Here is a 25290-nt window from a genome sequence, read left to right as displayed (position 1 = left end):
TGTATGATCCTTGCCATTTTCAAAAATCACATGGATTCTACTGAAAATCACCTGAACTGAGAGAGATTTTTATTTTGTAGAAGAGCTCTAACAAAATGAATAAAAACCATTGTCTAGTTATCTGTAAGAATAAGGTTGATTTTGTAAAAATAAAACTTGGTATTATATATGGTATTTTGCTTTTTAAAAATATAACTATAAATTCTTTCAGCTTTTAAAGAACAGTAAATGTGGGAAGACATGGCAAATATACTCCAAAAGGAATAAGAAAAATCTTTCTTACATTTTGTACCCTATAACACTCACAAAAAGATACCTCAAATACTAAAAAAAAATGGTGAAAACACTTCGTGACTGAACACTCCTAATGAGTATTATTTTACTTTGAAACACAAATACTGAAATTTAAGAGTTGAGGTTATGATCAAATAGAACAAATGCATAACATAAACATTAGACAACATGGTAGAAAAAAACTTACATACCCCAGGTAACACTTGTAATGCATTATTATCCATCCATAACTCCCTCAAATTTTGTATTTGATCCAGAACTTCAGGCTGGGAGAGAGGTAGGGAGGAAGGAGAGAGGAAAAGAAAATTAAATAAGTTTTTACTTATCACAAATATAGGATGTAATTTCTTGGATCTTGAGCTTTTATTTGGGATCTAGTGTTAAGCATCTAAGAAATTCCACCTTTAACAGACCTCTAGGAAAACTGGTATTCCTTGATAGGAATTTGGAATTGATCTGGAATCAGTTATAACAATAACAGTAAAATTGAAGATCTATTACTCACATACATTCTCCCTGAATACCTTACAATTATTCTTTGGAGCACTGATTACACTCTATTTGATAAGCATCTGTCGTTGTCACTAGAGTATAAACTTTTGAAGACCTGGGGAATGTTTGTTTTCTAATCACTACATTCTCATATCCCTGTTGCTTCCCATGGGCACATAGTAGCTTCTTACTGGGTGTGTATTAGCACCTTGCACATAAACATCCATGCACATACAGGGGTTACAGAACTGTGATGAGATAATACTGGGTTGGTGCAAATGTAATTGAGGTTTTGCCATTACTTTCAATGGCAAAAACGGTAATCATGTTTGCACCAACCTAATACTGTGCGTAAGATGAATAAGACCCATTGACTTTTAAAAAATCAGTTCCCAAGCTACCACTTGAAGACCCATGGACTTTTAATCCTTTCGTTTTGTCAATGAATAATTATTTGTTGAATAGTCAGGGATGCCTACTACATGTAATGCACAATGCAGAATGCACAGTCATATAACCACCAGTACTTGCCTTGAAATAGCTGATGATCTAGATCTAGATCTAGGGGAGAGAAATATTTATAAATAACTAAAACCAAGGCAGCATATAGGAGAATACTTTAGAATATGTTTTAAAAGTTCAGAGAAGGGACAGAGAGAATATGATCAAAGTGTAACATGTAGTATATAAAGAAATATTTTCTTTCTCTACTTAGATGCTGTCTCTAAATTCTAGCTCCGGGCAGCAGACTGTATAGAGAGAATAGAGGTTGCTATTGCTGCCAACATCATAACCTTCCTGGTGGTAGCCTAATTTTTCTCCAGAAATTATCCCCTTCCCCATTCTTAGGCCTTGTGCTTCCTTTGAAGCCCATTCCTTTTTTGTTTGTTTTTTACCGCTTTGGGAGATGATTAAGGCCTCAGCTAACTAGTGCATTGTATCCACCTGGCCACAGAGCTTGGTCCAGGATGGGAACATGGCGCATTCAGAACACATACAAAGCAGCGAATCTTTGTGACTTCTGGGGAAAACACTTTTGCTTTTCTCTGCAGCCCTGGGAACTTCACGCATGACAAAAAAGAGCAGAGCCTGTCTGAGGATGGAGCATTTCTACAGAAAGTAGAGCTAAAGGATAGATCCTGGTAAGATTATGTAAGCCTGGAAGGCAGATTTCCTGTTCTTTTTTGTTTTTTTGTTTTTTTCCTAACTGAAAGAATTATTACTTACTGAAACAACAAAATACAAAACAGTTCCATAAAATTTGGAACCTAATTAGGTTCCAAAATACAAAAGCAGTGCACTTTGTAGAATACTTTTTTTTTTTTTTTTTTTTTTTTTTTGAGACGGAGTCTCGCTCTGTCACACAGGCTGGAGTGCAGTGGCGCAATCTCGGCTCACTGCAAGCTCCGCCTCCCGGGTTCACGCCATTCTCCTGCCTCAGCCTCTCCGAGTAGCTGGGACTACAGGCGCCCGCCACCACGCCCGGCTAATTTTTTGTATTTTTAGTAGAGACGGGGTTTCACCGTGGTCTCGATCTCCTGACCTCGTGATCCGCCCGCCTCTGCCTCCCAGAGTGCTGGGATTACAAGCGTGAGCCACCGCGCCCGGTCACTTTGTAGAATACTTGTAGAAAAGAATGGAATTATATCAAAGTTACCATGAGAATATTAGTAATTGTAGGTCAGTGGAGATTATCTACACATCCTTAACAAATCGGGAGGGCTTAAGGCTTCCAGATCTACTTTGGAGATAGTCTCCGACTCCTTTAGCCTGTGCTCGCAATAGAACATGGTACGATTCTTGGGAGAAGTTTCCTTTATAACAAAGATTGAAATTTAAAATTAGAGACATGGCATTCTGCTGTGAAATCAAAGGCATCCATGAGGTAGTATGGAGGATGTGTGTGTGTGTGCATGTAGAAAAATACTTCTACTGTCAGATCCTGGGGAACAGGCAATGAACTGCTCTGCCTTGCTGGGCAAGGATGGAAAACATAAATCATGTGTAGGGAGCACACTCTGATATGCAAAGGTTTTGGGACAGAGGGCTGGCTAGCAACAGGCAGGTGAGTGGGAAAACATCAGTCATGTGTGGCTCCCCTCCCCTTCCCTCCCCTCCTCTCCTCTCCGACGACGGAGTCTCACTCTGTCACCCAGGCTGGAGTGCAGTGGTGCGATCTCAGCTCACTGCAACCTCCGCCTCCTGGGTTCAAGCCATTCTCCCGCCTCGGCCTCCCGAGTAGCTGGGACCACAGGCACAGGCCACCACGCATGGCTAATTTTTGTATTTTTAGTAGAGGCAGGGTTTCACCATGTTGGCCAGGCTGGTCTCAAACTCTTGACTTCAGGTGATCCACCTGCCTCAGCCTCCCAGTGTGTTTTTGTTTTTTTTGTTTTTTTCCTATGCATTATGCACATGTAAGGAGAAGCAAACGGGCTGCCCACTAGGCAAGGTTCAACAAAAGCTCATATGAATACAATAAGACAGAGACTGATGTATAAACTTGTAACAGTAAACATTATTATTATTCAGGGTGGATTAGATTATGTTGTTTTAACAAATGAACCCTGAAATCTCAGTGATTTAACACAAAAGGCTTACTTTCCACTATTCCTACTACTGTATGTCCAGCATGCGTTTCTGCCCCATTATCTTGTGATACCATCTCAAGATTGTCAGGAGAGCCAAAGCAAGGGAAGAGAGAGTGTGGAAAATTCACCATTGCTCTTAAAGATATCGGGCTGCAAGTGCCATGGAGCATTTATGCTTATAGCTCAATGTCTAGAACTATTTATATGGCCTCACCCTTAGCACAAGGAAGGCTGGGAAATACAGAGGGAGGATGTGGATTATTTGGTAAATAGTATTGTCTCTGCCACACAGTGACACTGTATGAAAAAAGAATGGGAAGAATGGATACACAGCACTTCTATAATTTATTCGTCCCTTCATTAAGTAAGATCTAATTAAACATTTTCTAAGTGGTAGGCATTATACAAGTCACAGTGCATGGTATGGTCTCTGCCCTCAAGACCCATTGACTTTTAAAAAATCAGTCCCCAAGCTACCACCTGAAGACCCATGGACTTTTAATCCTTTCATTTTGTCAATGAATAATTATTTGTTGAATAGTCAGGGATGCCTACTACATGTAATGCACAATGCAGAATACACAGTCATATAACCACCAGTACTTGCCTTGAAATAGCTGATGATCTAGATCTAGATTTAGGGAAGAGAAATATTTATAAATAACTAAAACCAAGGCAGCATATAGGAGAATACTTTAGAATATGTTTTAAAAGTTCAGAGAAGGGACAGAGAGAATATGATCAAAGTGTAACATGTAGTATATAAAGAAATATTTTCTTTCTCTACTTAGATGCTGTCTCTAAATTCTAGCTCCGGACAGCAGACTATATAGAGAGAATAGAGGTTGCTATTGCTGCCAACATCATAACCTTCCTAGTGGTAGCCTAATTTTTCTCCAGAAATTATCCCCTTCCCCATTCTTAGGCCTTGTGCTTCCTTTGAAGCCCATTCCTTTTTTGTTTGTTTTTTACCGCTTTGGGAGATGATTAAGGCCTCAGCTAACTAGTGCATTGTATCCACCTGGCCACAGAGCTTGGTCCAGGATGGGAACATGGCGCATTCAGAACACATACAAAGCAGCGAATCTTTGTGACTTCTGGGGAAAACACTTTTGCTTTTCTCTGCAGCCCTGGGAACTTCACGCATGACAAAAAGAGGAGAGCCTGTCTGAGGATGGAGCATTTCTACAGAAAGTAGAGCTAAAGGATAGATCCTGGTAAGATTATGTAAGCCTGGAAGGCAGATTTCCTGTTCTTTTTTGTTTTTTTGTTTTTTTCCTAACTGAAAGAATTATTACTTACTGAAACAACAAAATACAAAACAGTTCCATAAAATTTGGAACCTAATTAGGTTCCAAAATACAAAAGCAGTGCACTTTGTAGAATACTTTTTTTTTTTTTTTTTTTTTTTTTGAGACGGAGTCTCGCTCTGTCACACAGGCTGGAGTGCAGTGGCGCAATCTCGGCTCACTGCAAGCTCCGCCTCCCGGGTTCACGCCATTCTCCTGCCTCAGCCTCTCCGAGTAGCTGGGACTACAGGCGCCCGCCACCACGCCCGGCTAATTTTTTGTATTTTTAGTAGAGACGGGGTTTCACCGTGGTCTCGATCTCCTGACCTCGTGATCCGCCCGCCTCGGCCTCCCAGAGTGCTGGGATTACAAGCGTGAGCCACCGCGCCCGGCCACTTTGTAGAATACTTGCAGAAAAGAATGGAATTATATCAAAGTTACCATGAGAATATTAGTAATTGTAGGTCAGTGGAGATTATCTACACATCCTTAACAAATCGGGAGGGCTTAAGGCTTCCAGATCTACTTTGGAGATAGTCTCCGACTCCTTTAGCCTGTGCTCGCAATAGAACATGGTACGATTCTTGGGAGAAGTTTCCTTTATAACAAGGATTGAAATTTAAAATTAGAGACATGGCATTCTGCTGTGAAATCAAAGGCATCCATGAGGTAGTATGGAGGATGTGTGTGTGTGTGCATGTAGAAAAATACTTCTACTGTCAGATCCTGGGGAACAGGCAATGAACTGCTCTGCCTTGCTGGGCAAGGATGGAAAACATAAATCATGTGTAGGGAGCACACTCTGATATGCAAAGGTTTTGGGACAGAGGGCTGGCTAGCAACAGGCAGGTGAGTGGGAAAACATCAGTCATGTGTGGCTCCCCTCCCCTTCCCTCCCCTCCTCTCCTCTCCGACGACGGAGTCTCACTCTGTCACCCAGGCTGGAGTGCAGTGGTGCGATCTCAGCTCACTGCAACCTCCGCCTCCTGGGTTCAAGCCATTCTCCTGCCTCGGCCTCCCGAGTAGCTGGGACCACAGGCACAGGCCACCACGCATGGCTAATTTTTGTATTTTTAGTAGAGGCAGGGTTTCACCATGTTGGCCAGGCTGGTCTCAAACTCTTGACTTCAGGTGATCCACCTGCCTCAGCCTCCCAGTGTGTTTTTGTTTTTTTTGTTTTTTTCCTATGCATTATGCACATGTAAGGAGAAGCAAACGGGCTGCCCACTAGGCAAGGTTCAACAAAAGCTCATATGAATACAATAAGACAGAGACTGATGTATAAACTTGTAACAGTAAACATTATTATTATTCAGGGTGGATTAGATTATGTTGTTTTAACAAATGAACCCTGAAATCTCAGTGATTTAACACAAAAGGCTTACTTTCCACTATTCCTACTACTGTATGTCCAGCATGCGTTTCTGCCCCATTATCTTGTGATACCATCTCAAGATTGTCAGGAGAGCCAAAGCAAGGGAAGAGAGAGTGTGGAAAATTCACCATTGCTCTTAAAGATATCGGGCTGCAAGTGCCATGGAGCATTTATGCTTATAGCTCAATGTCTAGAACTATTTATATGGCCTCACCCTTAGCACAAGGAAGGCTGGGAAATACAGAGGGAGGATGTGGATTATTTGGTAAATAGTATTGTCTCTGCCACACAGTGACACTGTATGAAAAAAGAATGGGAAGAATGGATACACAGCACTTCTATAATTTATTCGTCCCTTCATTAAGTAAGATCTAATTAAACATTTTCTAAGTGGTAGGCATTATACAAGTCACAGTGCATGGTATGGTCTCTGCCCTCAAGACCCATTGACTTTTAAAAAATCAGTCCCCAAGCTACCACCTGAAGACCCATGGACTTTTAATCCTTTCATTTTGTCAATGAATAATTATTTGTTGAATAGTCAGGGATGCCTACTACATGTAATGCACAATGCAGAATACACAGTCATATAACCACCAGTACTTGCCTTGAAATAGCTGATGATCTAGATCTAGATTTAGGGAAGAGAAATATTTATAAATAACTAAAACCAAGGCAGCATATAGGAGAATACTTTAGAATATGTTTTAAAAGTTCAGAGAAGGGACAGAGAGAATATGATCAAAGTGTAACATGTAGTATATAAAGAAATATTTTCTTTCTCTACTTAGATGCTGTCTCTAAATTCTAGCTCCGGGCAGCAGACTATATAGAGAGAATAGAGGTTGCTATTGCTGCCAACATCATAACCTTCCTAGTGGTAGCCTAATTTTTCTCCAGAAATTATCCCCTTCCCCATTCTTAGGCCTTGTGCTTCCTTTGAAGCCCATTCCTTTTTTGTTTGTTTTTTACCGCTTTGGGAGATGATTAAGGCCTCAGCTAACTAGTGCATTGTATCCACCTGGCCACAGAGCTTGGTCCAGGATGGGAACATGGCGCATTCAGAACACATACAAAGCAGCGAATCTTTGTGACTTCTGGGGAAAACACTTTTGCTTTTCTCTGCAGCCCTGGGAACTTCACGCATGACAAAAAGAGGAGAGCCTGTCTGAGGATGGAGCATTTCTACAGAAAGTAGAGCTAAAGGATAGATCCTGGTAAGATTATGTAAGCCTGGAAGGCAGATTTCCTGTTCTTTTTTGTTTTTTTGTTTTTTTCCTAACTGAAAGAATTATTACTTACTGAAACAACAAAATACAAAACAGTTCCATAAAATTTGGAACCTAATTAGGTTCCAAAATACAAAAGCAGTGCACTTTGTAGAATACTTTTTTTTTTTTTTTTTTTTTTTTTTTGAGACGGAGTCTCGCTCTGTCACACAGGCTGGAGTGCAGTGGCGCAATCTCGGCTCACTGCAAGCTCCGCCTCCCGGGTTCACACCATTCTCCTGCCTCAGCCTCTCCGAGTAGCTGGGACTACAGGCGCCCGCCACCACGCCCGGCTAATTTTTTGTATTTTTAGTAGAGACGGGGTTTCACCGTGGTCTCGATCTCCTGACCTCGTGATCCGCCCGCCTCGGCCTCCCAGAGTGCTGGGATTACAAGCGTGAGCCACCGCGCCCGGCCACTTTGTAGAATACTTGTAGAAAAGAATGGAATTATATCAAAGTTACCATGAGAATATTAGTAATTGTAGGTCAGTGGAGATTATCTACACATCCTTAACAAATCGGGAGGGCTTAAGGCTTCCAGATCTACTTTGGAGATAGTCTCCGACTCCTTTAGCCTGTGCTCGCAATAGAACATGGTACGATTCTTGGGAGAAGTTTCCTTTATAACAAGGATTGAAATTTAAAATTAGAGACATGGCATTCTGCTGTGAAATCAAAGGCATCCATGAGGTAGTATGGAGGATGTGTGTGTGTGTGCATGTAGAAAAATACTTCTACTGTCAGATCCTGGGGAACAGGCAATGAACTGCTCTGCCTTGCTGGGCAAGGATGGAAAACATAAATCATGTGTAGGGAGCACACTCTGATATGCAAAGGTTTTGGGACAGAGGGCTGGCTAGCAACAGGCAGGTGAGTGGGAAAACATCAGTCATGTGTGGCTCCCCTCCCCTTCCCTCCCCTCCTCTCCTCTCCGACGACGGAGTCTCACTCTGTCACCCAGGCTGGAGTGCAGTGGTGCGATCTCAGCTCACTGCAACCTCCGCCTCCTGGGTTCAAGCCATTCTCCCGCCTCGGCCTCCCGAGTAGCTGGGACCACAGGCACAGGCCACCACGCATGGCTAATTTTTGTATTTTTAGTAGAGGCAGGGTTTCACCATGTTGGCCAGGCTGGTCTCAAACTCTTGACTTCAGGTGATCCACCTGCCTCAGCCTCCCAGTGTGTTTTTGTTTTTTTGTTTTTTTCCTATGCATTACGCACATGTAAGGAGAAGCAAACGGGCTGCCCACTAGGCAAGGTTCAACAAAAGCTCATATGAATACAATAAGACAGAGACTGATGTATAAACTTGTAACAGTAAACATTATTATTATTCAGGGTGGATTAGATTATGTTGTTTTAACAAATGAACCCTGAAATCTCAGTGATTTAACACAAAAGGCTTACTTTCCACTATTCCTACTACTGTATGTCCAGCATGCGTTTCTGCCCCATTATCTTGTGATACCATCTCAAGATTGTCAGGAGAGCCAAAGCAAGGGAAGAGAGAGTGTGGAAAATTCACCATTGCTCTTAAAGATATCGGGCTGCAAGTGCCATGGAGCATTTATGCTTATAGCTCAATGTCTAGAACTATTTATATGGCCTCACCCTTAGCACAAGGAAGGCTGGGAAATACAGAGGGAGGATGTGGATTATTTGGTAAATAGTATTGTCTCTGCCACACAGTGACACTGTATGAAAAAAGAATGGGAAGAATGGATACACAGCACTTCTATAATTTATTCGTCCCTTCATTAAGTAAGATCTAATTAAACATTTTCTAAGTGGTAGGCATTATACAAGTCACAGTGCATGGTATGGTCTCTGCCCTCAAGACCCATTGACTTTTAAAAAATCAGTCCCCAAGCTACCACCTGAAGACCCATGGACTTTTAATCCTTTCATTTTGTCAATGAATAATTATTTGTTGAATAGTCAGGGATGCCTACTACATGTAATGCACAATGCAGAATACACAGTCATATAACCACCAGTACTTGCCTTGAAATAGCTGATGATCTAGATCTAGATTTAGGGAAGAGAAATATTTATAAATAACTAAAACCAAGGCAGCATATAGGAGAATACTTTAGAATATGTTTTAAAAGTTCAGAGAAGGGACAGAGAGAATATGATCAAAGTGTAACATGTAGTATATAAAGAAATATTTTCTTTCTCTACTTAGATGCTGTCTCTAAATTCTAGCTCCGGACAGCAGACTATATAGAGAGAATAGAGGTTGCTATTGCTGCCAACATCATAACCTTCCTAGTGGTAGCCTAATTTTTCTCCAGAAATTATCCCCTTCCCCATTCTTAGGCCTTGTGCTTCCTTTGAAGCCCATTCCTTTTTTGTTTGTTTTTTACCGCTTTGGGAGATGATTAAGGCCTCAGCTAACTAGTGCATTGTATCCACCTGGCCACAGAGCTTGGTCCAGGATGGGAACATGGCGCATTCAGAACACATACAAAGCAGCGAATCTTTGTGACTTCTGGGGAAAACACTTTTGCTTTTCTCTGCAGCCCTGGGAACTTCACGCATGACAAAAAGAGGAGAGCCTGTCTGAGGATGGAGCATTTCTACAGAAAGTAGAGCTAAAGGATAGATCCTGGTAAGATTATGTAAGCCTGGAAGGCAGATTTCCTGTTCTTTTTTGTTTTTTTGTTTTTTTCCTAACTGAAAGAATTATTACTTACTGAAACAACAAAATACAAAACAGTTCCATAAAATTTGGAACCTAATTAGGTTCCAAAATACAAAAGCAGTGCACTTTGTAGAATACTTTTTTTTTTTTTTTTTTTTTTTTTTTTGAGACGGAGTCTCGCTCTGTCACACAGGCTGGAGTGCAGTGGCGCAATCTCGGCTCACTGCAAGCTCCGCCTCCCGGGTTCACACCATTCTCCTGCCTCAGCCTCTCCGAGTAGCTGGGAGTACAGGCGCCAGCCACCACGCCCGGCTAATTTTTTGTATTTTTAGTAGAGACGGGGTTTCACCGTGGTCTCGATCTCCTGACCTCGTGATCCGCCCGCCTCGGCCTCCCAGAGTGCTGGGATTACAAGCGTGAGCCACCGCGCCCGGCCACTTTGTAGAATACTTGCAGAAAAGAATGGAATTATATCAAAGTTACCATGAGAATATTAGTAATTGTAGGTCAGTGGAGATTATCTACACATCCTTAACAAATCGGGAGGGCTTAAGGCTTCCAGATCTACTTTGGAGATAGTCTCCGACTCCTTTAGCCTGTGCTCGCAATAGAACATGGTACGATTCTTGGGAGAAGTTTCCTTTATAACAAGGATTGAAATTTAAAATTAGAGACATGGCATTCTGCTGTGAAATCAAAGGCATCCATGAGGTAGTATGGAGGATGTGTGTGTGTGTGTGCATGTAGAAAAATACTTCTACTGTCAGATCCTGGGGAACAGGCAATGAACTGCTCTGCCTTGCTGGGCAAGGATGGAAAACATAAATCATGTGTAGGGAGCACACTCTGATATGCAAAGGTTTTGGGACAGAGGGCTGGCTAGCAACAGGCAGGTGAGTGGGAAAACATCAGTCATGTGTGGCTCCCCTCCCCTTCCCTCCCCTCCTCTCCTCTCCGACGACGGAGTCTCACTCTGTCACCCAGGCTGGAGTGCAGTGGTGCGATCTCAGCTCACTGCAACCTCCGCCTCCTGGGTTCAAGCCATTCTCCCGCCTCGGCCTCCCGAGTAGCTGGGACCACAGGCACAGGCCACCACGCATGGCTAATTTTTGTATTTTTAGTAGAGGCAGGGTTTCACCATGTTGGCCAGGCTGGTCTCAAACTCTTGACTTCAGGTGATCCACCTGCCTCAGCCTCCCAGTGTGTTTTTGTTTTTTTTGTTTTTTTCCTATGCATTATGCACATGTAAGGAGAAGCAAACGGGCTGCCCACTAGGCAAGGTTCAACAAAAGCTCATATGAATACAATAAGACAGAGACTGATGTATAAACTTGTAACAGTAAACATTATTATTATTCAGGGTGGATTAGATTATGTTGTTTTAACAAATTAACCCTGAAATCTCAGTGATTTAACGCAAAAGGCTTACTTTCCACTATTCCTACTACTGTATGTCCAGCATGCGTTTCTGCCCCATTATCTTGTGATACCATCTCAAGATTGTCAGGAGAGCCAAAGCAAGGGAAGAGAGAGTGTGGAAAATTCACCATTGCTCTTAAAGATATCGGGCTGCAAGTGCCATGGAGCATTTATGCTTATAGCTCAATGTCTAGAACTATTTATATGGCCTCACCCTTAGCACAAGGAAGGCTGGGAAATACAGAGGGAGGATGTGGATTATTTGGTAAATAGTATTGTCTCTGCCACACAGTGACACTGTATGAAAAAAGAATGGGAAGAATGGATACACAGCACTTCTATAATTTATTCGTCCCTTCATTAAGTAAGATCTAATTAAACATTTTCTAAGTGGTAGGCATTATACAAGTCACAGTGCATGGTATGGTCTCTGCCCTCAAGACCCATTGACTTTTAAAAAATCAGTCCCCAAGCTACCACCTGAAGACCCATGGACTTTTAATCCTTTCATTTTGTCAATGAATAATTATTTGTTGAATAGTCAGGGATGCCTACTACATGTAATGCACAATGCAGAATACACAGTCATATAACCACCAGTACTTGCCTTGAAATAGCTGATGATCTAGATCTAGATTTAGGGAAGAGAAATATTTATAAATAACTAAAACCAAGGCAGCATATAGGAGAATACTTTAGAATATGTTTTAAAAGTTCAGAGAAGGGACAGAGAGAATATGATCAAAGTGTAACATGTAGTATATAAAGAAATATTTTCTTTCTCTACTTAGATGCTGTCTCTAAATTCTAGCTCCGGACAGCAGACTATATAGAGAGAATAGAGGTTGCTATTGCTGCCAACATCATAACCTTCCTAGTGGTAGCCTAATTTTTCTCCAGAAATTATCCCCTTCCCCATTCTTAGGCCTTGTGCTTCCTTTGAAGCCCATTCCTTTTTTGTTTGTTTTTTACCGCTTTGGGAGATGATTAAGGCCTCAGCTAACTAGTGCATTGTATCCACCTGGCCACAGAGCTTGGTCCAGGATGGGAACATGGCGCATTCAGAACACATACAAAGCAGCGAATCTTTGTGACTTCTGGGGAAAACACTTTTGCTTTTCTCTGCAGCCCTGGGAACTTCACGCATGACAAAAAGAGGAGAGCCTGTCTGAGGATGGAGCATTTCTACAGAAAGTAGAGCTAAAGGATAGATCCTGGTAAGATTATGTAAGCCTGGAAGGCAGATTTCCTGTTCTTTTTTGTTTTTTTGTTTTTTTCCTAACTGAAAGAATTATTACTTACTGAAACAACAAAATACAAAACAGTTCCATAAAATTTGGAACCTAATTAGGTTCCAAAATACAAAAGCAGTGCACTTTGTAGAATACTTTTTTTTTTTTTTTTTTTTTTTTTTGAGACGGAGTCTCGCTCTGTCACACAGGCTGGAGTGCAGTGGCGCAATCTCGGCTCACTGCAAGCTCCGCCTCCCGGGTTCACACCATTCTCCTGCCTCAGCCTCTCCGAGTAGCTGGGACTACAGGCGCCCGCCACCACGCCCGGCTAATTTTTTGTATTTTTAGTAGAGACGGGGTTTCACCGTGGTCTCGATCTCCTGACCTCGTGATCCGCCCGCCTCGGCCTCCCAGAGTGCTGGGATTACAAGCGTGAGCCACCGCGCCCGGCCACTTTGTAGAATACTTGCAGAAAAGAATGGAATTATATCAAAGTTACCATGAGAATATTAGTAATTGTAGGTCAGTGGAGATTATCTACACATCCTTAACAAATCGGGAGGGCTTAAGGCTTCCAGATCTACTTTGGAGATAGTCTCCGACTCCTTTAGCCTGTGCTCGCAATAGAACATGGTACGATTCTTGGGAGAAGTTTCCTTTATAACAAGGATTGAAATTTAAAATTAGAGACATGGCATTCTGCTGTGAAATCAAAGGCATCCATGAGGTAGTATGGAGGATGTGTGTGTGTGTGTGCATGTAGAAAAATACTTCTACTGTCAGATCCTGGGGAACAGGCAATGAACTGCTCTGCCTTGCTGGGCAAGGATGGAAAACATAAATCATGTGTAGGGAGCACACTCTGATATGCAAAGGTTTTGGGACAGAGGGCTGGCTAGCAACAGGCAGGTGAGTGGGAAAACATCAGTCATGTGTGGCTCCCCTCCCCTTCCCTCCCCTCCTCTCCTCTCCGACGACGGAGTCTCACTCTGTCACCCAGGCTGGAGTGCAGTGGTGCGATCTCAGCTCACTGCAACCTCCGCCTCCTGGGTTCAAGCCATTCTCCTGCCTCGGCCTCCCGAGTAGCTGGGACCACAGGCACAGGCCACCACGCATGGCTAATTTTTGTATTTTTAGTAGAGGCAGGGTTTCACCATGTTGGCCAGGCTGGTCTCAAACTCTTGACTTCAGGTGATCCACCTGCCTCAGCCTCCCAGTGTGTTTTTGTTTTTTTTGTTTTTTTCCTATGCATTATGCACATGTAAGGAGAAGCAAAGGGGCTGCCCACTAGGCAAGGTTCAACAAAAGCTCATATGAATACAATAAGACAGAGACTGATGTATAAACTTGTAACAGTAAACATTATTATTATTCAGGGTGGATTAGATTATGTTGTTTTAACAAATTAACCCTGAAATCTCAGTGATTTAACACAAAAGGCTTACTTTCCACTATTCCTACTACTGTATGTCCAGCATGCGTTTCTGCCCCATTATCTTGTGATACCATCTCAAGATTGTCAGGAGAGCCAAAGCAAGGGAAGAGAGAGTGTGGAAAATTCACCATTGCTCTTAAAGATATCAGGCTGCAAGTGCCATGGAGCATTTATGCTTATAGCTCAATGTCTAGAACTATTTATATGGCCTCACCCTTAGCACAAGGAAGGCTGGGAAATACAGAGGGAGGATGTGGATTATTTGGTAAATAGTATTGTCTCTGCCACACAGTGACACTGTATGAAAAAAGAATGGGAAGAATGGATACACAGCACTTCTATAATTTATTCGTCCCTTCATTAAGTAAGATCTAATTAAACATTTTCTAAGTGGTAGGCATTATACAAGTCACAGTGCATGGTATGGTCTCTGCCCTCAAGACCCATTGACTTTTAAAAAATCAGTCCCCAAGCTACCACCTGAAGACCCATGGACTTTTAATCCTTTCATTTTGTCAATGAATAATTATTTGTTGAATAGTCAGGGATGCCTACTACATGTAATGCACAATGCAGAATACACAGTCATATAACCACCAGTACTTGCCTTGAAATAGCTGATGATCTAGATCTAGATTTAGGGAAGAGAAATATTTATAAATAACTAAAACCAAGGCAGCATATAGGAGAATACTTTAGAATATGTTTTAAAAGTTCAGAGAAGGGACAGAGAGAATATGATCAAAGTGTAACATGTAGTATATAAAGAAATATTTTCTTTCTCTACTTAGATGCTGTCTCTAAATTCTAGCTCCGGGCAGCAGACTATATAGAGAGAATAGAGGTTGCTATTGCTGCCAACATCATAACCTTCCTAGTGGTAGCCTAATTTTTCTCCAGAAATTATCCCCTTCCCCATTCTTAGGCCTTGTGCTTCCTTTGAAGCCCATTCCTTTTTTGTTTGTTTTTTACCGCTTTGGGAGATGATTAAGGCCTCAGCTAACTAGTGCATTGTATCCACCTGGCCACAGAGCTTGGTCCAGGATGGGAACATGGCGCATTCAGAACACATACAAAGCAGCGAATCTTTGTGACTTCTGGGGAAAACACTTTTGCTTTTCTCTGCAGCCCTGGGAACTTCACGCATGACAAAAAGAGGAGAGCCTGTCTGAGGATGGAGCATTTCTACAGAAAGTAGAGCTAAAGGATAGATCCTGGTAAGATTATGTAAGCCTGGAAGGCAGATTTCCTGTTCTTTTTTGTTTTTTTGTTTTTTTCCTAACTGAAAGAATTATTACTTACTGAAACAACAAAATACAAAACAGTTCCATAAAATTTGGAACCTAATTAGGTTCCAAAATACAAAAGCAGTGCACTTTGTAGAATACTTTTTTTTTTTTTTTTTTTTTTTTTGAGACGGAGTCTCGCTCTGTCACACAGGCTGGAGTGCAGTGGCGCAATCTCGGCTCACTGCAAGCTCCGCCTCCCGGGTTCACACCATTCTCCTGCCTCAGCCTCTCCGAGTAGCTGGGACTACAGGCGCCCGCCACCACGCCCGGCTAATTTTTTGTATTTTTAGTAGAGACGGGGTTTCACCGTGGTCTCGATCTCCTGACCTCGTGATCCGCCCGCCTCGGCCTCCCAGAGTGCTGGGATTACAAGCGTGAGCCACCGCGCCCGGCCACTTTGTAGAATACTTGCAGAAAAGAATGGAATTATATCAAAGTTACCATGAGAATATTAGTAATTGTAGGTCAGTGGAGATTATCTACACATCCTTAACAAATCGGGAGGGCTTAAGGCTTCCAGATCTACTTTGGAGATAGTCTCCGACTCCTTTAGCCTGTGCTCGCAATAGAACATGGTACGATTCTTGGGAGAAGTTTCCTTTATAACAAGGATTGAAATTTAAAATTAGAGACATGGCATTCTGCTGTGAAATCAAAGGCATCCATGAGGTAGTATGGAGGATGTGTGTGTGTGTGCATGTAGAAAAATACTTCTACTGTCAGATCCTGGGGAACAGGCAATGAACTGCTCTGCCTTGCTGGGCAAGGATGGAAAACATAAATCATGTGTAGGGAGCACACTCTGATATGCAAAGGTTTTGGGACAGAGGGCTGGCTAGCAACAGGCAGGTGAGTGGGAAAACATCAGTCATGTGTGGCTCCCCTCCCCTTCCCTCCCCTCCTCTCCTCTCCGACGACGGAGTCTCACTCTGTCACCCAGGCTGGAGTGCAGTGGTGCGATCTCAGCTCACTGCAACCTCCGCCTCCTGGGTTCAAGCCATTCTCCTGCCTCGGCCTCCCGAGTAGCTGGGACCACAGGCACAGGCCACCACGCATGGCTAATTTTTGTATTTTTAGTAGAGGCAGGGTTTCACCATGTTGGCCAGGCTGGTCTCAAACTCTTGACTTCAGGTGATCCACCTGCCTCAGCCTCCCAGTGTGTTTTTGTTTTTTTTGTTTTTTTCCTATGCATTATGCACATGTAAGGAGAAGCAAAGGGGCTGCCCACTAGGCAAGGTTCAACAAAAGCTCATATGAATACAATAAGACAGAGACTGATGTATAAACTTGTAACAGTAAACATTATTATTATTCAGGGTGGATTAGATTATGTTGTTTTAACAAATTAACCCTGAAATCTCAGTGATTTAACACAAAAGGCTTACTTTCCACTATTCCTACTACTGTATGTCCAGCATGCGTTTCTGCCCCATTATCTTGTGATACCATCTCAAGATTGTCAGGAGAGCCAAAGCAAGGGAAGAGAGAGTGTGGAAAATTCACCATTGCTCTTAAAGATATCGGGCTGCAAGTGCCATGGAGCATTTATGCTTATAGCTCAATGTCTAGAACTATTTATATGGCCTCACCCTTAGCACAAGGAAGGCTGGGAAATACAGAGGGAGGATGTGGATTATTTGGTAAATAGTATTGTCTCTGCCACACAGTGACACTGTATGAAAAAAGAATGGGAAGAATGGATACACAGCACTTCTATAATTTATTCGTCCCTTCATTAAGTAAGATCTAATTAAACATTTTCTAAGTGGTAGGCATTATACAAGTCACAGTGCATGGTATGGTCTCTGCCCTCAAGACCCATTGACTTTTAAAAAATCAGTCCCCAAGCTACCACCTGAAGACCCATGGACTTTTAATCCTTTCATTTTGTCAATGAATAATTATTTGTTGAATAGTCAGGGATGCCTACTACATGTAATGCACAATGCAGAATACACAGTCATATAACCACCAGTACTTGCCTTGAAATAGCTGACGATCTAGATCTAGATTTAGGGAAGAGAAATATTTATAAATAACTAAAACCAAGGCAGCATATAGGAGAATACTTTAGAATATGTTTTAAAAGTTCAGAGAAGGGACAGAGAGAATATGATCAAAGTGTAACATGTAGTATATAAAGAAATATTTTCTTTCTCTACTTAGATGCTGTCTCTAAATTCTAGCTCCGGGCAGCAGACTATATAGAGAGAATAGAGGTTGCTATTGCTGCCAACATCATAACCTTCCTAGTGGTAGCCTAATTTTTCTCCAGAAATTATCCCCTTCCCCATTCTTAGGCCTTGTGCTTCCTTTGAAGCCCATTCCTTTTTTGTTTGTTTTTTACCGCTTTGGGAGATGATTAAGGCCTCAGCTAACTAGTGCATTGTATCCACCTGGCCACAGAGCTTGGTCCAGGATGGGAACATGGCGCATTCAGAACACATACAAAGCAGCGAATCTTTGTGACTTCTGGGGAAAACACTTTTGCTTTTCTCTGCAGCCCTGGGAACTTCACGCATGACAAAAAGAGGAGAGCCTGTCTGAGGATGGAGCATTTCTACAGAAAGTAGAGCTAAAGGATAGATCCTGGTAAGATTATGTAAGCCTGGAAGGCAGATTTCCTGTTCTTTTTTGTTTTTTTGTTTTTTTCCTAACTGAAAGAATTATTACTTACTGAAACAACAAAATACAAAACAGTTCCATAAAATTTGGAACCTAATTAGGTTCCAAAATACAAAAGCAGTGCACTTTGTAGAATACTTTTTTTTTTTTTTTTTTTTTTTTGAGACGGAGTCTCGCTCTGTCACACAGGCTGGAGTGCAGTGGCGCAATCTCGGCTCACTGCAAGCTCCGCCTCCCGGGTTCACGCCATTCTCCTGCCTCAGCCTCTCCGAGTAGCTGGGACTACAGGCGCCCGCCACCACGCCCGGCTAATTTTTTGTATTTTTAGTAGAGACGGGGTTTCACCATGGTCTCGATCTCCTGACCTCGTGATCCGCCCGCCTCGGCCTCCCAGAGTGCTGGGATTACAAGCGTGAGCCACCGCGCCCGGCCACTTTGTAGAATACTTGTAGAAAAGAATGGAATTATATCAAAGTTACCATGAGAATATTAGTAATTGTAGGTCAGTGGAGATTATCTACACATCCTTAACAAATCGGGAGGGCTTAAGGCTTCCAGATCTACTTTGGAGATAGTCTCCGACTCCTTTAGCCTGTGCTCGCAATAGAACATGGTACGATTCTTGGGAGAAGTTTCCTTTATAACAAGGATTGAAATTTAAAATTAGAGACATGGCATTCTGCTGTGAAATCAAAGGCATCCATGAGGTAGTATGGAGGATGTGTGTGTGTGTGCATGTAGAAAAATACTTCTACTGTCAGATCCTGGGGAACAGGCAATGAACTGCTCTGCCTTGCTGGGCAAGGATGGAAAACATAAATCATGTGTAGGGAGCACACTCTGATATGCAAAGGTTTTGGGACAGAGGGCTGGCTAGCAACAGGCAGGTGAGTGGGAAAACATCAGTCATGTGTGGCTCCCCTCCCCTTCCCTCCCCTCCTCTCCTCTCCGACGATGGAGTCTCACTCTGTCACCCAGGCTGGAGTGCAGTGGTGCGATCTCAACTCACTGCAACCTCCGCCTCCTGGGTTCAAGCCATTCTCCCGCCTCGGCCTCCCGAGTAGCTGGGACCACAGGCACAGGCCACCACGCATGGCTAATTTTTGTATTTTTAGTAGAGGCAGGGTTTCACCATGTTGGCCAGGCTGGTCTCAAACTCTTGACTTCAGGTGATCCACCTGCCTCAGCCTCCCAGTGTGTTTTTGTTTTTTTTGTTTTTTTCCTATGCATTATGCACATGTAAGGAGAAGCAAAGGGGCTGCCCACTAGGCAAGGTTCAACAAAAGCTCATATGAATACAATAAGACAGAGACTGATGTATAAACTTGTAACAGTAAACATTATTATTATTCAGGATGGATTAGATTATGTTGTTTTAACAAATTAACCCTGAAATCTCAGTGATTTAACGCAAAAGGCTTACTTTCCACTATTCCTACTACTGTATGTCCAGCATGCGTTTCTGCCCCATTATCTTGTGATACCATCTCAAGACTGTCAGGAGAGCCAAAGCAAGGGAAGAGAGAGTGTGGAAAATTCACCATTGCTCTTAAAGATATCGGGCTGCAAGTGCCATGGAGCATTTATGCTTATAGCTCAATGTCTAGAACTATTTATATGGCCTCACCCTTAGCACAAGGAAGGCTGGGAAATACAGAGGGAGGATGTGGATTATTTGGTAAATAGTATTGTCTCTGCCACACAGTGACACTGTATGAAAAAAGAATGGGAAGAATGGATACACAGCACTTCTATAATTTATTCGTCCCTTCATTAAGTAAGATCTAATTAAACATTTTCTAAGTGGTAGGCATTATACAAGTCACAGTGCATGGTATGGTCTCTGCCCTCAAGACCCATTGACTTTTAAAAAATCAGTCCCCAAGCTACCACCTGAAGACCCATGGACTTTTAATCCTTTCATTTTGTCAATGAATAATTATTTGTTGAATAGTCAGGGATGCCTACTACATGTAATGCACAATGCAGAATACACAGTCATATAACCACCAGTACTTGCCTTGAAATAGCTGATGATCTAGATCTAGATTTAGGGAAGAGAAATATTTATAAATAACTAAAACCAAGGCAGCATATAGGAGAATACTTTAGAATATGTTTTAAAAGTTCAGAGAAGGGACAGAGAGAATATGATCAAAGTGTAACATGTAGTATATAAAGAAATATTTTCTTTCTCTACTTAGATGCTGTCTCTAAATTCTAGCTCCGGGCAGCAGACTATATAGAGAGAATAGAGGTTGCTATTGCTGCCAACATCATAACCTTCCTAGTGGTAGCCTAATTTTTCTCCAGAAATTATCCCCTTCCCCATTCTTAGGCCTTGTGCTTCCTTTGAAGCCCATTCCTTTTTTGTTTGTTTTTTACCGCTTTGGGAGATGATTAAGGCCTCAGCTAACTAGTGCATTGTATCCACCTGGCCACAGAGCTTGGTCCAGGATGGGAACATGGCGCATTCAGAACACATACAAAGCAGCGAATCTTTGTGACTTCTGGGGAAAACACTTTTGCTTTTCTCTGCAGCCCTGGGAACTTCACGCATGACAAAAAGAGGAGAGCCTGTCTGAGGATGGAGCATTTCTACAGAAAGTAGAGCTAAAGGATAGATCCTGGTAAGATTATGTAAGCCTGGAAGGTAGATTTCCTGTTCTTTTTTGTTTTTTTGTTTTTTTCCTAACTGAAAGAATTATTACTTACTGAAACAACAAAATACAAAACAGTTCCATAAAATTTGGAACCTAATTAGGTTCCAAAATACAAAAGCAGTGCACTTTGTAGAATACTTTTTTTTTTTTTTTTTTTTTTTTTTGAGACGGAGTCTCGCTCTGTCACACAGGCTGGAGTGCAGTGGCGCAATCTCGGCTCACTGCAAGCTCCGCCTCCCGGGTTCACACCATTCTCCTGCCTCAGCCTCTCCGAGTAGCTGGGACTACAGGCGCCCGCCACCACGCCCGGCTAATTTTTTGTATTTTTAGTAGAGACGGGGTTTCACCGTGGTCTCGATCTCCTGACCTCGTGATCCGCCCGCCTCGGCCTCCCAGAGTGCTGGGATTACAAGCGTGAGCCACCGCGCCCGGCCACTTTGTAGAATACTTGCAGAAAAGAATGGAATTATATCAAAGTTACCATGAGAATATTAGTAATTGTAGGTCAGTGGAGATTATCTACACATCCTTAACAAATCGGGAGGGCTTAAGGCTTCCAGATCTACTTTGGAGATAGTCTCCGACTCCTTTAGCCTGTGCTCGCAATAGAACATGGTACGATTCTTGGGAGAAGTTTCCTTTATAACAAGGATTGAAATTTAAAATTAGAGACATGGCATTCTGCTGTGAAATCAAAGGCATCCATGAGGTAGTATGGAGGATGTGTGTGTGTGTGTGCATGTAGAAAAATACTTCTACTGTCAGATCCTGGGGAACAGGCAATGAACTGCTCTGCCTTGCTGGGCAAGGATGGAAAACATAAATCATGTGTAGGGAGCACACTCTGATATGCAAAGGTTTTGGGACAGAGGGCTGGCTAGCAACAGGCAGGTGAGTGGGAAAACATCAGTCATGTGTGGCTCCCCTCCCCTTCCCTCCCCTCCTCTCCTCTCCGACGACGGAGTCTCACTCTGTCACCCAGGCTGGAGTGCAGTGGTGCGATCTCAGCTCACTGCAACCTCCGCCTCCTGGGTTCAAGCCATTCTCCTGCCTCGGCCTCCCGAGTAGCTGGGACCACAGGCACAGGCCACCACGCATGGCTAATTTTTGTATTTTTAGTAGAGGCAGGGTTTCACCATGTTGGCCAGGCTGGTCTCAAACTCTTGACTTCAGGTGATCCACCTGCCTCAGCCTCCCAGTGTGTTTTTGTTTTTTTTGTTTTTTTCCTATGCATTATGCACATGTAAGGAGAAGCAAAGGGGCTGCCCACTAGGCAAGGTTCAACAAAAGCTCATATGAATACAATAAGACAGAGACTGATGTATAAACTTGTAACAGTAAACATTATTATTATTCAGGGTGGATTAGATTATGTTGTTTTAACAAATTAACCCTGAAATCTCAGTGATTTAACACAAAAGGCTTACTTTCCACTATTCCTACTACTGTATGTCCAGCATGCGTTTCTGCCCCATTATCTTGTGATACCATCTCAAGATTGTCAGGAGAGCCAAAGCAAGGGAAGAGAGAGTGTGGAAAATTCACCATTGCTCTTAAAGATATCGGGCTGCAAGTGCCATGGAGCATTTATGCTTATAGCTCAATGTCTAGAACTATTTATATGGCCTCACCCTTAGCACAAGGAAGGCTGGGAAATACAGAGGGAGGATGTGGATTATTTGGTAAATAGTATTGTCTCTGCCACACAGTGACACTGTATGAAAAAAGAATGGGAAGAATGGATACACAGCACTTCTATAATTTATTCGTCCCTTCATTAAGTAAGATCTAATTAAACATTTTCTAAGTGGTAGGCATTATACAAGTCACAGTGCATGGTATGGTCTCTGCCCTCAAGACCCATTGACTTTTAAAAAATCAGTCCCCAAGCTACCACCTGAAGACCCATGGACTTTTAATCCTTTCATTTTGTCAATGAATAATTATTTGTTGAATAGTCAGGGATGCCTACTACATGTAATGCACAATGCAGAATACACAGTCATATAACCACCAGTACTTGCCTTGAAATAGCTGACGATCTAGATCTAGATTTAGGGAAGAGAAATATTTATAAATAACTAAAACCAAGGCAGCATATAGGAGAATACTTTAGAATATGTTTTAAAAGTTCAGAGAAGGGACAGAGAGAATATGATCAAAGTGTAACATGTAGTATATAAAGAAATATTTTCTTTCTCTACTTAGATGCTGTCTCTAAATTCTAGCTCCGGGCAGCAGACTATATAGAGAGAATAGAGGTTGCTATTGCTGCCAACATCATAACCTTCCTAGTGGTAGCCTAATTTTTCTCCAGAAATTATCCCCTTCCCCATTCTTAGGCCTTGTGCTTCCTTTGAAGCCCATTCCTTTTTTGTTTGTTTTTTACCGCTTTGGGAGATGATTAAGGCCTCAGCTAACTAGTGCATTGTATCCACCTGGCCACAGAGCTTGGTCCAGGATGGGAACATGGCGCATTCAGAACACATACAAAGCAGCGAATCTTTGTGACTTCTGGGGAAAACACTTTTGCTTTTCTCTGCAGCCCTGGGAACTTCACGCATGACAAAAAGAGGAGAGCCTGTCTGAGGATGGAGCATTTCTACAGAAAGTAGAGCTAAAGGATAGATCCTGGTAAGATTATGTAAGCCTGGAAGGCAGATTTCCTGTTCTTTTTTGTTTTTTTGTTTTTTTCCTAACTGAAAGAATTATTACTTACTGAAACAACAAAATACAAAACAGTTCCATAAAATTTGGAACCTAATTAGGTTCCAAAATACAAAAGCAGTGCACTTTGTAGAATACTTTTTTTTTTTTTTTTTTTTTTTGAGACGGAGTCTCGCTCTGTCACACAGGCTGGAGTGCAGTGGCGCAATCTCGGCTCACTGCAAGCTCCGCCTCCCGGGTTCACGCCATTCTCCTGCCTCAGCCTCTCCGAGTAGCTGGGACTACAGGCGCCCGCCACCACGCCCGGCTAATTTTTTGTATTTTTAGTAGAGACGGGGTTTCACCATGGTCTCGATCTCCTGACCTCGTGATCCGCCCGCCTCGGCCTCCCAGAGTGCTGGGATTACAAGCGTGAGCCACCGCGCCCGGCCACTTTGTAGAATACTTGTAGAAAAGAATGGAATTATATCAAAGTTACCATGAGAATATTAGTAATTGTAGGTCAGTGGAGATTATCTACACATCCTTAACAAATCGGGAGGGCTTAAGGCTTCCAGATCTACTTTGGAGATAGTCTCCGACTCCTTTAGCCTGTGCTCGCAATAGAACATGGTACGATTCTTGGGAGAAGTTTCCTTTATAACAAGGATTGAAATTTAAAATTAGAGACATGGCATTCTGCTGTGAAATCAAAGGCATCCATGAGGTAGTATGGAGGATGTGTGTGTGTGTGCATGTAGAAAAATACTTCTACTGTCAGATCCTGGGGAACAGGCAATGAACTGCTCTGCCTTGCTGGGCAAGGATGGAAAACATAAATCATGTGTAGGGAGCACACTCTGATATGCAAAGGTTTTGGGACAGAGGGCTGGCTAGCAACAGGCAGGTGAGTGGGAAAACATCAGTCATGTGTGGCTCCCCTCCCCTTCCCTCCCCTCCTCTCCTCTCCGACGATGGAGTCTCACTCTGTCACCCAGGCTGGAGTGCAGTGGTGCGATCTCAACTCACTGCAACCTCCGCCTCCTGGGTTCAAGCCATTCTCCCGCCTCGGCCTCCCGAGTAGCTGGGACCACAGGCACAGGCCACCACGCATGGCTAATTTTTGTATTTTTAGTAGAGGCAGGGTTTCACCATGTTGGCCAGGCTGGTCTCAAACTCTTGACTTCAGGTGATCCACCTGCCTCAGCCTCCCAGTGTGTTTTTGTTTTTTTTGTTTTTTTCCTATGCATTATGCACATGTAAGGAGAAGCAAAGGGGCTGCCCACTAGGCAAGGTTCAACAAAAGCTCATATGAATACAATAAGACAGAGACTGATGTATAAACTTGTAACAGTAAACATTATTATTATTCAGGATGGATTAGATTATGTTGTTTTAACAAATTAACCCTGAAATCTCAGTGATTTAACGCAAAAGGCTTACTTTCCACTATTCCTACTACTGTATGTCCAGCATGCGTTTCTGCCCCATTATCTTGTGATACCATCTCAAGACTGTCAGGAGAGCCAAAGCAAGGGAAGAGAGAGTGTGGAAAATTCACCATTGCTCTTAAAGATATCGGGCTGCAAGTGCCATGGAGCATTTATGCTTATAGCTCAATGTCTAGAACTATTTATATGGCCTCACCCTTAGCACAAGGAAGGCTGGGAAATACAGAGGGAGGATGTGGATTATTTGGTAAATAGTATTGTCTCTGCCACACAGTGACACTGTATGAAAAAAGAATGGGAAGAATGGATACACAGCACTTCTATAATTTATTCGTCCCTTCATTAAGTAAGATCTAATTAAACATTTTCTAAGTGGTAGGCATTATACAAGTCACAGTGCATGGTATGGTCTCTGCCCTCAAGACCCATTGACTTTTAAAAAATCAGTCCCCAAGCTACCACCTGAAGACCCATGGACTTTTAATCCTTTCATTTTGTCAATGAATAATTATTTGTTGAATAGTCAGGGATGCCTACTACATGTAATGCACAATGCAGAATACACAGTCATATA

At 42.5% G+C, this 25290-nt stretch overlaps 1 protein-coding gene across 4 annotated transcripts in view; it reads right to left on the bottom strand.

Moving 5' to 3' along the window:
• The window catches only part of LRRC7 (leucine rich repeat containing 7), a 643523-nt gene that overhangs the window by 156589 nt on the left and 461644 nt on the right, over positions 1-25290 (bottom strand). For all 4 annotated transcript variants that reach the window (XM_063625216.1, XM_063625217.1, XM_063625219.1 and 1 more), the window contains one exon: positions 486-560. In XM_063625216.1, coding sequence (XP_063481286.1) covers positions 486-560 — 75 coding nt within the window. The remainder of the gene's footprint in view (positions 1-485; positions 561-25290) is intronic.

The sequence above is a fragment of the Symphalangus syndactylus genome, chromosome 12 (assembly GCF_028878055.3).
Source record: "Symphalangus syndactylus isolate Jambi chromosome 12, NHGRI_mSymSyn1-v2.1_pri, whole genome shotgun sequence".
NCBI lineage: Eukaryota > Metazoa > Chordata > Mammalia > Primates > Hylobatidae > Symphalangus > Symphalangus syndactylus.
Note: the sequence above shows the minus strand (reverse complement) of the source record. Positions and strands in the feature narration are given on the sequence as shown.